Source organism: Passer domesticus, chromosome Z (genome assembly GCF_036417665.1).
Source record: "Passer domesticus isolate bPasDom1 chromosome Z, bPasDom1.hap1, whole genome shotgun sequence".
In the NCBI taxonomy this organism is placed as follows: domain Eukaryota; kingdom Metazoa; phylum Chordata; class Aves; order Passeriformes; family Passeridae; genus Passer; species Passer domesticus.
The window spans coordinates 81,766,699-81,780,158 of NC_087512.1; the positions used below are offsets into that span (position 1 = coordinate 81,766,699).

The 13,460-nt window shown below is 48.5% G+C and overlaps 2 protein-coding genes and 1 long non-coding RNA gene across 5 annotated transcripts in view; 1 reads left to right on the forward strand and 2 right to left on the reverse strand.

Moving 5' to 3' along the window:
* On the reverse strand, positions 1-5,149 carry ZCCHC9 (zinc finger CCHC-type containing 9). The gene is made up of 5 exons (XM_064402998.1): positions 4,810-5,149; positions 3,513-3,663; positions 3,197-3,289; positions 2,244-2,312; positions 1-920 (listed from the first exon to the last, which is right to left on the reverse strand). Exons 1-5 carry the CDS (start codon positions 5,071-5,073, stop codon positions 805-807), a joined length of 693 nt encoding a protein of 230 aa, XP_064259068.1. The 5' UTR covers positions 5,074-5,149; the 3' UTR covers positions 1-804.
* The window catches only part of LOC135289426 (uncharacterized), a 26,019-nt gene continuing 17,675 nt past the window's right edge, over positions 5,117-13,460 (forward strand). For 2 of the 3 annotated variants that reach the window (XR_010352171.1, XR_010352170.1), the window contains exon 1: positions 5,117-5,190. This is a non-coding gene — a long non-coding RNA (uncharacterized LOC135289426). Of the gene's footprint in view, positions 5,191-13,150; positions 13,385-13,460 lie in introns of those variants that run through there. The other variant, XR_010352172.1, reaches the window with a different exon arrangement.
* CKMT2 (creatine kinase, mitochondrial 2) overlaps positions 12,169-13,460 on the reverse strand; it is a 23,391-nt gene continuing 22,099 nt past the window's right edge. The window contains exon 9 of the mRNA XM_064402997.1: positions 12,169-12,388. Within this exon, the coding sequence (XP_064259067.1) occupies positions 12,269-12,388 (120 nt within the window). The 3' untranslated portion in view covers positions 12,169-12,268. The remainder of the gene's footprint in view (positions 12,389-13,460) is intronic.

Genomic DNA, 13,460 nt, shown 5'->3' on the forward strand with positions numbered 1-13,460 from the left:
TTCTTTAGCAACATTTTATTTAAAATTATTATCTGTACAAATATAAATTATTTCCACATAATTTAATTCCCCATACTTTTTCTTTGGCTGCAAGAAAACTGTCAGGGTGCACTTCTCCAGTAATACTGGTGGAGGCAAGAACTCTGTTTGGAGTTGGTTGCTTAATGTTTCTGTTTAATATCCACTAGCTTTTTTTTTTTTTTTTTTACAAAAAAACAGTTTACTCCCAGCTCACCAAGGCATGGAAACACTGCAGATTTTTGAGCATTTTCTTTGGAAAAAAAAAGTAAATAAACTGAGAATGCTTCTCACTTGCTCTGCAATTCCTTAGGGGTGTGTTTCAGCAGAGGCTTCAGAGGAAGGGCTGGATTCTGTCAGTGAACACACTGAAATGACCCAGTGTACATGGCCAACCAGGTTAATGGCTGATAATAACACCAACAACCATCAGGAACTGCACCCCAAGCTCGGCAGCCCACAGGGCTGATCTGTAACCCCACCACGAGAATGCTCAAGCTGGAATATATGGAGGAGTAAGTTCATTGCTCCTGAAAGGAAAAGGCAAAAACCAAACCAGAACCCGACAAGAACCTTTAGCAAACACCCACAATTCCTTTAATAAAACAGCCACTTGCTGTGCTCCGGTTGTTCCCAGCCAGGCAAGTTCGGAAGGCAAACTGGGAAAACGAGGGGAGACAGAAAACCAACAGTTCCTCTGCAGCTTTCCTGATTTTCTGGATCCGCTCTCTGTCGTCAGCACTTCAGCGCAGCAGCTCAGGAGAGCTCCTTGAGAGGCAGGAGCCCTCAGAAAGTGACAACCTTGGGTGCCTTGGGCCGTGCTCTCTGTGGCGCCGGTGCGGCCGCAACGTCCTCGTGGTCCGCGCTCAGGCCGGGGGTCCAGCGCCCGACTGTAACCTGCTCTGCAGGGACAGGTCACCAAGATATCCTCATGAGAAATCCCTCTGCCACGCTCTTTTCCCCTGAGAAGCTGGGAAGCTTCAGCTTCTCCCTGTTGTGCTGCTTTGGAATGTGATTTGGAGATTGTTTATCCCAGCATGTGAAATTGTTTCTACTTGCTGACCAATCCCAGTCCAGATGTGTCAGGACTCTGGTCTGTCATGAGTTTTTATTATTCTTTCTAGCTTTCTGTCTGAAACCTTTCTCTATCTTTAGTATAGTTTTAGTATCATATTCTTCAATAATATCATAATATAATAAATTAGCCTTCTGAGAATATGGAATCAGAATCAATCAACCCCAAAACTACCGCAAACTGTTTTTAACCAGCAATGCTACTTTGGAAAGAAGTCCCTTAGTAAAACAAGCAGCACTTACAGTCCTCATTATAGATGCTAAACTTACCAGAAAAAATGAGAAAAACATCTTGTTACAGGCTTCTAAAACTCAACTGGGCACAGCCTGGCTGCTTGCAGGTGAGTTTGGGGCAATTTCAGAGCCTTTTGGTGTCATAAACTTCTGTTGTACCAATCTGACCCATCCTAAACTGGCAAAGCAGCACACACCTAGAATCCTACATATGGTGTGAGACCTAAAAATATCGTAAATGTAGGATCAGATATGGAGAATGCCACAAATATTTCTTACATAAATTTCACCAAAGTGGCTTATTATTAGGTGGCACATTAACTAAATGTCATAGAAACAAAGTAAAAAAATACACAATTGTGTCACCACTCCAGTAAGAGGATCATTCTTCAAACCCTTTTTTGATGCTTTGCTTTCTGTAGGACAGTGGTGGTTTGGGGTATCTAATTTAATTTTTCCACCTACATGGACAGCAGAGGAAGATGTAAGGAAGCAGTGAATCCAGCTGGACAGATCCTCCTTGTCCCTGTCCTGGGTGCCTGGCACACCTGCCTGCACACACCTCCACCCTGCACTGGGTTCAGCCCCACCACTGCACACTGAAATCTGCAAAAAGCTGCAGCCAGTTCTGCTGAACAGCTCCCAGACTGTGAACAGCAGCACAATTACTAGCCAAAAAAAAATACAGATTATTTCATACGGCCTTCAGATACATACAAGATGACCTTTCTGTTTTTAAAAAATAATTATCTTAGTTTTGCACTGCAACTCACTGCCTCCTCCACACCCTCCCTGAGTGTCCCAACAAAAGGTCACCTCTGCTGCTTCCAAGCTCTCTTCCCACAGCCTCTTCCCTGGCCACAGAGCAGCAGCTGAGCCCTGCTGGACCCACAGCCACCCACACCCCAGCAGCTCACCTGCATTCTGCTTCTCTGGGCAGTCTTTTTTGAAGTGCTCCACAGAGCCACAAAGCTTGCAGCCCCCACCTGTTCACACAGAAAGGTGTTACTCGTCTGAGGGGAAAAGAACATCACAAAATACACAAAAAACCACCCAAAAAACCACCCTTCCTCTGTGCCTGTGAGGGATCACACTGTGTTCTACAACACCACACATTCCAGCCACTGCTTTACTGGGTATTTCTGATTTGCTGGAAGCTCTCTTTTTGAAAAACAGGGTGAATTCTGCTGAAATCCATACTCAAAGGAACTTATAAAATTGACAGGGGCTCCTGAGAGGCAGGAGCTGAGATGTGGAATTCTGCACAATTCCACAAAACATACATTTGAAAGCAAGGTGATTTGTGTCCCACCTCATCTGTGCTGCAAGATCACCCTCTGGATTTTGCCAAGACCCCACCTTTGTGCTGGGAAACAGCAAGAGGCAGAATTCTGGCTGTTGGAGCCAATGGAGGAGTGAAGCTTTCAAAGGTAAGACCTCATTTCCCCCTAAACTTACTCAGACTGAAGATGCTCTCCCTTTAGTGAGAGCCTGTGTTTTGCCACCTCCCAGAATTTTAAGCTACTGTGTGAGAATGTTCCTACAACCACCTTGGGTGCACGTAAACACACTCTGCCTTCTGTCACACAGGATTTTGCTCCTTGGTGTATGTCCTGCTGCTGAGGCACAAGCAGAGTCCCACACTTTGCACCTCATCCTGTCATTTCATACTAAACCTACACTTAAAACAGAAATCCCCAGGTAATTTATTTGACAATGAATTTCCCAGAATTACTCTGCTTTACTGAGAGATTCGCAGGAATTCCTTTTAGCCACATTCTCATTCTCCTGCAGTGTTACTTTGTTCTGTGTCAGGTAAGAAGGACACAGAAATTTAATTTTACTAAATTTAGTGATTCAGTACACTCACCTTCAGCATACAGCCCCTTGGGATTATCTGGACACGACCTTGACAGATGTCCCATCTCACCACAGATGAAACACTTGGCATATGGAAATGGCCCTGCAAAATTCCAGAGGGTTTATGGTCCACATCCAAACCTTAGTGAAGTCACAGACCCAAGACAGTGCAAAGACAATATTTTAATCACTTCATGATATTAATTACTGTCAGGCTCCCTGTTAACACTGTAAAAGTTAAATTTCTAACACACAAAGCTTCAGGGTCAGCAGTCAGACAATTCAGGCCCAAGCACTCCACAAGAACACAAACTCCTGAGACCCACCAGCAGCTGGATCCACCTTGGCTCTGCATTTGCTGAGGTCGTGCTCCGTGGATCCGCAGCGGTAGCAAATCCCCGTCCCCATGTCTTGGCTCTCCAGCACTGCAGGGCAATCAGCCACGCCGTGGCCAGGTTCTCTGCAGTGGAAACACACCTGGGAAGAGGAAAATCCAGTGATGAATCCTGCGAGTGGCACTCTAAACCTGGAAATCCCAGCCTCAGAGGGCCCTAGAGGGTGAACACCATTTTGTCCCCAGGAAAAAGCAGCCAGGAAGAGAATTTATGCTCTGCCATCAAACCACAAAACTTGGGCACCTTCCTCCTTTAACCAGCAACACACTGATGAATCACACACTGAAATTACCTGGGTTAGCTTCACCCAGGAACCAAGAGGAGCTGAGGACTCTCAGAAGGCAGAGCCAGGCTAAAGGCTACAACTGGAGCTGGAAGCCACCTTTTGTCCCAAACTTCACATCTTTCACCTGAAACATGCTGTGCCTGTGGCAAGGGAGGGCTGAGCTCTTGCTCAGCCCCACAGCAGCACAGGGAGAGAGAGACCTGTGCCTCCCACAGGGGCTCTCTTTTAACAACCTAGTGAGAAAATGGGGGTTAAAAGGGGAAATTTCAGGGAAAAATACAGTGGGTACTCCCTGTATGGAGCCCCACACACACAGAGCACAGTCCAGGCAGGACTAACAGCAGGGTGAAGCAGGGCAGAGACCCCACAGCTCTGCCCAAACCCTTTCAGAGGAAGGAACCTGGGGGCACCTTGCAGCTGATGAGCCACACAGCAGCTGAAAGGCAAGGGAGATAAAGGAGGATGTTCTGCGGGATCAGCAGCTGTGGTGAAATCCCTGTCCTTGGACTGACCACGTCCCAGCCCAGGGTTAGCTCAGTGGTGTCCTGAGTGCCCACTCCCAAGGCGAGACCACCCCAAAGATGTGTGACTAAAATCACTGAATCTCCACCTAAAAGTAAACCAAACAGCATGAAAGTGGGTTAGGAATGGGGAGAAGTTTGGGAAGACTCCATCGTAATCTGTGGGATCAGCTGAATTGTCTCTTCCCCACAGAGCGAAGACTGTGCGAGCTTTACTACGAATTAGAGATTGTAATTGTATTGCTTTTTTTAGATTGCTTTGGACACGCTGTCACGGGCATCCCTCGAGCCTTAACCCGACACATTTTACTACAAAGGGTGTAATTGTCCGCACTGTTCATGCCCCACTGACACAATCCCCAACGCTGAGCAGAAAGGGAAAGGTTTCTCCCCGCCTGCCGCCTCTGAGGGCAGCACTCACCATGGCGTTCTTCTTCCTCTCCTGCCTCCTCAGCCTCCTGCTCTCCCGCCGCCTGTCCTTCCTCCGCGCCTCCTCCTCCTCCTCCCCGGCCCCGCGGTGTGCCGCGAACCCGTTCACGTCCTGGTTCTCGTACTCCTTTTTCCTCCTCCGGCTCCTGGCTGCCCGCGGCGGCTCCGGCTGCCCGCCCGGCGCCAGCTGCTCCCAGGGGGTGGCGGGCAGCGCCCGCGCCCCGGCCGGGGCGATCCGCCGTGCCCAGCGGGTCATGGCCCGGAAAAAGCCTCGGGAAAGCCTCCGGGAAAGGCTCCGGCACGGCTGGACCGCGCACGGTGATGACGGACGGGAAGAGGAGGAGGAAGAGGAGGAGCGGGAGCCGGGCCGGCGGTGCGTGAGGGGCTGTGGGGAGCGCGCCATGCGGGGACAGCTTCCACTGCCCCGGCTGCTCCGAGCCTGGCCTCGGGCACTGCCCCGAGAGCCCCAGCTGCTCTGGGCACCCTGTGCCAGCCCTGCCCACCCTGCCAGGGAACAATTCCCATTGCCAAGATGCCAGCCAGCCCTGCCCTCTGGCCCTGGCAGCCATTCCCTGGGTGCTGTCCCTGCAGCCCTTGGCAATTGTCTGTGTCCATCTTCCCTGCAGCCCCTGCAGGCCCTGCAAGGCCGCCCTGAGCTCAGCCCAAAGCTTCTCCTGCCCGGCTGAGCAATGGCAGCTGTGCCAGCCTTTGCTGCCAGCAGAGCTGCTCCGTGCTCTGCCCAGCCTGGAGCCTCCTCCGGCCTGGCTGCAGCAGCTCCAGCTCCTTGCTGGGCTGGCCCAGGGCTGGGGCAGCTCTGCAGGTGGGCTCTGGCTGAGGGGAGAGGGGCAGAATCCCCCCTGCCCTGCTGCCCCCGCGGGGCTGGGCCCAGCACAGGGCTCTGGGCTCTGGGCTCGGCCAGCCCAGCTTTGGGGTCCCAGCCCAGCCCAGCTTTGGGGTCCCAGCCCAGCCCAGCCCAGCTTTGGGGTCCCAGCCCAGCCCAGCTTTGGGGTCCCAGCCCAGCCCAGCCCAGCTTTGGGGTCCCAGCCCTGCCCAGCTTTGGGGTCCCAGCCCAGCCCAGCCCAGCTTTGGGGTCCCAGCCCAGCCCAGCCCAGCTTTGGGGTCCCAACCCAGCCCAGCACAGCTTTGGGGTCCCAGCCCAACCTAGCTTTGGGGTCCCAGCCCAACCCAGCACAGACTTTGGGGTCCCAGCCCAGCCCAGGTTTGGGGTCTGTGAAAAATGTGTATTTTGTGTTTGGCTTTTCGCCAGTATTGAAATAAATATTGTATTATGCTAGACAGTTTTGCTAGGTTAATTTTCTTAAGTAGTGTATTAAATATAGTTTTAGGTTATAACATAATGTTAAAATAGAAATGATGCGGTGCAAGACATTTGTTTAAGAAAGGACTTGCACCAGACAGCAGCCACAGGACACCTAAATCTTTCAGAGAAAGGGAATTTATGGCTCCCTTATCAGCAGAAAACTAACTTCTTCCCACCTTATTCAGACATGAAGACGGCATCAGGATTAAGAGGAAGAAGCTGACAGTGACCAGACAGAATCCTGTGTTTGAATGGAATTTATGCATCATGTATGAGATGTATGAATGTGCAACAGGCTGTTGTTTTTAAGGGTTAATCCTCTGTTAATGGGGTTCTTTTTTGGGTTTGTGTTGCCCAGAAAAAGGTACCCGGACGTCCCTATCTCTTTGTTTTTATTGTCTCATATTGTCCTAATCTCAAATGTTCAGACTTTATTATTTCAATTATATTACTATTTTTATAACCGTTTTATTACTATTAAACTTTTAAAAAGGTAATAGTAATAAAATGAGGGGTGACGGGTGAATCCCTGGCTGTGCTCTCGGAGGAGGACACTCCGCAGCTGAAATTAATGTTTGTGAGCCAAGTAATGCTCCCCCTTTGCCCCAAGTCAGGCTGCCTGTGTTTTTAGTGTTTTTGTGTTTGCATCTTGTGTCTTTAGCGTTTCACTAGATCCCCCTGACGCTCCCTGGTTGGTATTATAAAGATACGCATTATACATACGCTATATAAAATATATATAAAGAATATTACACTTTTTTTAGTAGTTATCCCGAACACCTTAGAGGAATTCGCGGGTTTTGCCGATTTTCCGGGGTTTTGAGCCCACTAGAGGGTGGTGTGCTCCAAGAGTTTTCTGCACTGCACCGCTGCCTGGCAGGACGAGCACGCCTTTAAGAGCAATTAGCGCTGATTGCAGATAAAAAAATAAGTAATGAACGCCGTTTGAAAGCCAGGAAATAAAGCCAGAAAGGGACCAGTATGTCTTTTTAAAATTAAAAACACTTTCTTCGCTGATGTAGTTACAGCTCAGCCACAGCATGAGGTCCCTGTTGCTCCTGCAACTTGCTTTCTCTCTGCTTTGATGAAGTTCTAAATGTGCTGTCCTGTCTTTCACAGCTGGGACTCCCTCAGGATATTTAACAGCAGCTTGAATAAGTTGCTTCATCAACTTTTGTTTCTGGGTCACCTCAGGTACTTATTGATTTATATTCAGGGAAATGTTTAAGTGGCTGGATGAACTGAAGCCTCTGAAGGTTAAGGTGTGTGGTCAGTTATTTTATTTGGATGTTTTCCACTGCAGAGCTGCTGTTTTAGTTATTCTTGTGTCAAAATGACAGTCTGAGAAACGTGGCTCAAGCGGGAGTGTTAGACGTGCGCTGTCAGGGCAGTAAGAATTTTCCCTGGTTTTAGCTTTGGTGGCTGCCTGTTAAGCAGAAAACATTGCTTTCTCACAGGAGAATGTAATTTTGTTTTTTCCAGAAACCCACAGTGAGGAGATGAATAAATTTAAGCTGGATTTGCCCAGCACTTCACTTAAGCTTGCGTCTTCAGATCACAAAGTTGTAATTTCTAGGATTGAAGGTATGAAAGGACAAAGGAGGAATGGGTTTGGATACAATGGCCTTTCCTGCAGGATTGGCTGTCCTTTGAAAAACTGCTGCACTTCACAGAGAAAAGGAGAAAAAACGGGCTGAAACTGCAGCAGAGGTACAGGTTCCTTGGCAGAGGGATCAGCAAGGGAGAGTGCTCAATTCTTTCCAGTCTTACTAACTTCTTATATTCCTCTTGGTCAAGAAAAGGATAAATTCCTCATTTCTACAGAAAAATAAAATAAATACAAATAATTTTTAAAAAAGCCAGTATTTAATGCAGTTATGGTCAAGTACCAGGTAGATTGTCAGTGCTTTCAAAGCCCAAATGCTGGTTCAGAAAGCAGAGCATAAAACTGGAATGAGAGAATGAGAGCTAAGACAGATACCTCTAAAAGGTGTACACTGCCAACTTACAGCATATTCAAAGCAGAATAGACATAAAATGGCTAAAAAATAACTGGCATAATTTATCAACTTGTTTTTCCTCTCTGCTGGGTCCACCTAAGTTCCCTGAACAGTGGGATAGATAAAAATATGTTTTCATTACCTTTGTTTACCCATAGACTTATGACTGTAATGTAACTGATATTTTCTCATTAGGAGCCCAATATTTTTGTGTCATAATTCAGAGTGAATTAAAAATGTGGTATCAGTCATCAGCACTAGGCTGGGCAGTAGGTGACTGTGCCCTCTTGGGAGACTGGGCTTGGTAGGAGTTCTGTGCCATATGCAGTGCATTTTGGTGTTTCCCACAGGCATTTTTGTAGAAAAAAGAAGTGACTGTTTAAGTCTTTAATCTTTTAATTAAACCTTAGGCTGAAGGCAGACTGCAAGAGGCATTGCAGGAGAGAGATGAGCATGCAGCTCTTAAATTGCATTCCAGTGAATCTCATTAGTAAAGTAATTCTGCATATAAATATTAGCTCTAACTCATTCCTCATGGTGTCTGCTCCCTTCTGGCTTTGGTGTTTCCAGAGAAAACTGGAAACTTGGGCACTGTCAGGGATCCAGGGGCAGCCCCAGCTGCTCTGGGCACCCTGTGCCAGGGCCTGCCCACCTTTCCAGGAAACAATTCCTTCCCAATATCTCATCTAAAGTGCCTGCTTTCTCTTGTCTTGTAATGGGAAATTCCTGCCCAGTTCTCACCCTCGGTGAACTGCCTAATGGAGCACAGGTGGGCTTTGATGCATTTGGGCTTTGATGGAGCTTGACCTGAGAGATTATTTCTGCTGATCCCTGGTTGCTTTGTCAAGAGCTTTAGAGAAGTGCTTGAGGCATGGCACATAGCTCCTGGGGCACTTAATCAAATACATTTCAAAGATTTGTAGAGAAACAGAGTCTATCAGGAAAGAGTTTTATTGGCAGAAAAGGGTCTCGCCAGTGCAGTACTTGTGGCATGGAGAAAATAAATATGAGAAACAAGAAGTAGCATTTTATGTCAAGAGTTAGTGCACTAACCCAGCTTTTGAACCTTTAATATTTTCTTGTTGAGTCATTATCTGTATGCTTTTCTTCCTTTGTGTGGGCACACAGCCTTTCAGGTTGTTTGTTTTCTGCTGCAGCATTCAAGGAGCAGCAGGAAACAAACTGTGCATGGTGCATGCTGCTCTGCTCCACATGGATATGTTCATTTTCCTGAATCCAGCCACCTTCCAGCTGCCCCTGAAGGTCCTGAGGGGCACAAACCCTGCTCCCCACACCTCATCCCCAGGGTGGGCTCCACTCAGAGAATGGGCTCCAAGCAAGCAGAATACTGCCCTGAGCATTGCCATAGGGGAGCAGGACTGAGCAAAGACATCCTGCATTGACTCGTCACTGTCTGAGTTTAATTTAAAATATTAATTAGCAATCTGGGATGAAGAATGAAAATGCACCATTCATGTGAAGCAGCTGAGTTGCTCTCGCTGGCTGTGTAGAGATCATGGAGAGAGACAAAAGTCACAGAAGTGGAAAATGTGGGTGACAACAAGCCTTGGCAAAACAATCCACATGAGAAGGAGTATTTTGGTAGTGAGGGACATGCTTGGAAGCCAGCAATACAGGGAATGCCACAGCTGGAGCAGAGCAGGGAGTAGGTCATACCTGGGTGTCCCTATTTTGTGCAGACTCACAATTCCCTGTCTGGTCGGAGCATGGGATGGCCAGGGCACTGCTCTGGGTTATTTGCTCATCTCAGGCATTTTGCAGTGCTGGTTTCAGCCAGGGATCACACCTTTGTGTAGGCTGGGGCTCTGGGGGTGTTCTGTCCCAAAACACCCACCAATCCCACCCCAGCCCCAGTGTGGATCAGAGCCTTGCTCCCTGAGTTTTGGGTATCTCTGGGTCTGTTCCAACATCTGTCCACCCTTGCAGGGCAGGCTCTCTGATAAGTGACAGGAATTCCCAGTGTCCCATCCTGGGTCGGTTGCCTCCTGTCCTGTCACTCTGCACCCCCAAGGAGAGCCTTGAGCCTGGTTTCCCCTGCTGCAGGCAGTGGTGGACAGCATTGAGGTTCCCTCTTAGCCTTCTCCTGCCAGACTGTGCCTCTGCTGCACCCCACGAGGCTTCCAGCAGCCCACTTCCACTGCAGAATGCTCTCTGAGGAGCAGCCCTGCTGTAATACCATCAGTGGATTGACTGGTGAGTGATGCCCCTCATCCTCCAGGCTGTCCAAGGCACTGAGAGAGCCATCAGCCCCATACCAGCCCCTCAGGGATGCTGTTAGCAAGGGGCAGCCCCCTGGACATTGTGCTGCCGCCCATCAGCAGGAGAAAAGCAAAATACAGGCCAAAATCTGAGGACACTTGGCCCACAGTTGGATTTTGTGTTGAGCTGAGAGTTTTGGAGGGCTAGCAGCGAAGCCTTTCCAGTTTTGCTTATTTGCCTTCTATGTAGAATCAGCAATAGTCTGATTCCCTCCCCCAGAATTACTATTATTAACCACCATTTGGAAAGACAGCAGCAAAATGCTAGGGAGTGTGCCCAGCATAGATGAGGATGTAGCAGTAATCACGTGGAAGCTCCAGCATGCTCTACCCTCAGCAGCTCTCCTTCTGAGCCAGCACACCATGCTGCTGATTTTCAAGAGCCGCTAATTCACCATCCAGCTCTCAATTAGCTTCCAATTGTGACTTTTCTGTAGCCAGTTATGGGCCAGCTATGCAGCCACAGCTCTGTAGCTATGACTCACCCAGGGACCTGCCTGGGAACTGGTGTTCTGGCTGGTGAAACGCTGTGTTTCCATATGCAAAAAATAAGCAATCAGTGGGATTGTCAGCACTTTGCTGGTTTTTTTTTTCCCTTTCCACTGTGCTGCTGAGCACATGGACCATGGTGAGCGTGGAGATGTCCCTCGGAATGGCAGCACATCCGCAGGGACTCTGTGGAGTGGCAGCTGAGCCAGACCCTGTTACCTCTGAAGCTGAGAGCTGCAGGAGGGGACTTGTCAGACCCAGGACATCCCTCTGGGTGCCCTGGATGGCTCAGAGACCCTGGCAGGAAGCCAAAGACACCTGGGAATTCCATCTCAACCCATGGAGCAAATTGCCAACCTGATATGAAGAATTACAGGTCACAAAATTTAAGTAGCATAGTAGTAGCAATCACAGGGTGAAGGGAAAAATTTTGGAGCACTGTACAGGGGGGTTTTGGACCTTGTACAGGGGGGTTTGGAATTCTGTACAGGGGAGTCAGGGGTTCCAAGTTGGAGGGATTTGGGCATGCCCTGTCCTTCTTCTTTCCTCTCCCTGGCATCCATGTTCAGGATGATGTTGGCACTCACAGACTGGTTTAGAGTAGAAAGTCACTGTCTAACATAAGTGATAGGTACTGGAACATTATTGTAAACATGGTATATGTAGTTTTTAGTGTAAAAGATGGCACCAGAGTGAGAGGTGGTGTGGGTGTGCCTCAGACTGACCTGCAGAACAGACCTTGGCAGGCCAGACAGAAAATGTTTGAGATAAAGAAATAATAAACAACCCTGAGAACGTGAACTGAAGACATCTCAACTCCTTCTTTGGCTGCTGGGTTGGGGAAAAGAGACTTTTAACAGAGACACACCTTGGGATCTTCCCAACCAGACCAGACCAGAGGAGATCCCGAGAGGGACTGGAGCTGGGCAGGTTTAGGTGGGATCTAGAATATCAGCAAACTCATTTGCCTGCCTGTTTTTGGGCCAGGTTGCTGCAGCCCAAGGGCACAGGGCAGAAATGAGCAGGATGCTCACAGGAGGCATTGTAAATATGTCCAGAAGTGCAAGTGCTGCATAGAGTTAGAGAGGTCTGCTTGTTGCACAGCTGAAGTGGTACTTTTGTTATCACCAACCAAGAAAGGGAAACAGCCCCCCAAAAAGAGCATCCCAAGGTGGTTGTGTGGGTAAACCCCAGTAAGGCTGCACCCAGACCAGTTTGTGCCAGTGCAGCCAGGCACGGAGGAGGCCTCAGTAGTCAGGCAGTGTTTTATTACACAATGCATTTATACAGAGATGTACAGGGGTGCCTTTCCATCAGAATGGCAGCCACATTCACCCTCAGCTGCGGCCATCACCAGCAGCTTCATCTCCTGCTGAACTGAGGCAGGGGGGGTGGCACCTTGATGTCTTGGCCTCTTTCCAGTTTCTTCTCACAGTCAACAAGGTAGTTGACCCCGTCGATGACAATCTGGACTAGCTCCACCTACAACAAGAAGAGAATTGTAGTAACAATCAAAAGGTCTAGCTCATCTGTTAATAGAAGAGTGGCAAGTTGGCTCGTGCTGTCACCACAGCAGGAAAAGCTGAGAGTGAGGAGGGTCACAGACATCCCCGCTCAGGGAGTATGGATTGGGCAAAGCCACAGTAATTCCCTTCTCCTGTTTGCCCCGGGCAGCAGAAACTTTCAATGAGGTCCCTGAAGTTATTTCCACAGAACTGTGCTCCCAGAGGAACAAACCAACTGGGCAAAGTGCCTATATAAGGTGATCAGGCAGGAGCTGAGGGAGCTTTTCAGACATGACCCCTGGGAGGGTGCAGGGTGTTGCTGAGCAGGGATGCCTGGCCCCGAGTGTTCCCCACACTGCACGAGGCTGAGGACACAGAGCAGCCGTGCTGTGAATGTTCAGCCCTGCCAGGCAGTGCCTGGTGAAGCACTGAAGTCCTTGCTGTGCCTCCCCTGCTCCCAATCCCAAAACACCCCATGCCTGCAGGATGTGTGAGCACAGACACATGGAAGTGAATTGGGAGGGATGCTGGTGCAAGGAGAGCACGAAGGAGGCTTGTTGTCCTGGTTCACACCAGCCCTGAATGCTGCTGGGTGAGTGTGTGAAAAATTTGTATTTTATGATTGGCTTTTTGCAAGTATTACAATTAATATTGTATTTGTTATGTTAGAAAGTTACGCAGTATTAATTTTCTTAAGTAGTGTGTTAAATATAGTTTTAGGTTGTAACACAGTGTTAAAATAGAAACAATGCTGTGCAAGACATTTGTTTAAGAAAGGACTTGCACCAGATGGAAGCCACAGGACACCTAAATCTTTCAGAGAAAGGGAATTTATGGCTCCCTTATCAGCAGAAAACTAACTTCTGCCCACCTCGCTCAGTCAGGAAGTCAGCATGAGGATTAGGAGGGAAAAGTCGATAGTAACCAGACAGAATCCTGTGTTTGAATGGAATTTATGCATCATGTATGAAAGGTATGAATATACAACAGGCTGTTGTTTTTAAGGGTTAATCCTCTGTGAACAAGGGTCCTTTTTCGGGCTTATTTTG

Coding starts and splice junctions, on each gene's coding strand:
- ZCCHC9 (XM_064402998.1), bottom strand. CDS start 5,073: ATGACCCGCTGGGCACGGCGGATCGCCCCGGCCGGGGCGCGGGCGCTG. Junction 2,313..3,196: donor CAAGGGGCTGTATGCTGAAG/GTGAGTGTACTG, acceptor CTGTGTGAACAG/GTGGGGGCTGCAAGCTTTGT. Junction 921..2,243: donor CCCAGAGAAGCAGAATGCAG/GTGAGCTGCTGG, acceptor CTGTCCCTGCAG/AGCAGGTTACAGTCGGGCGC.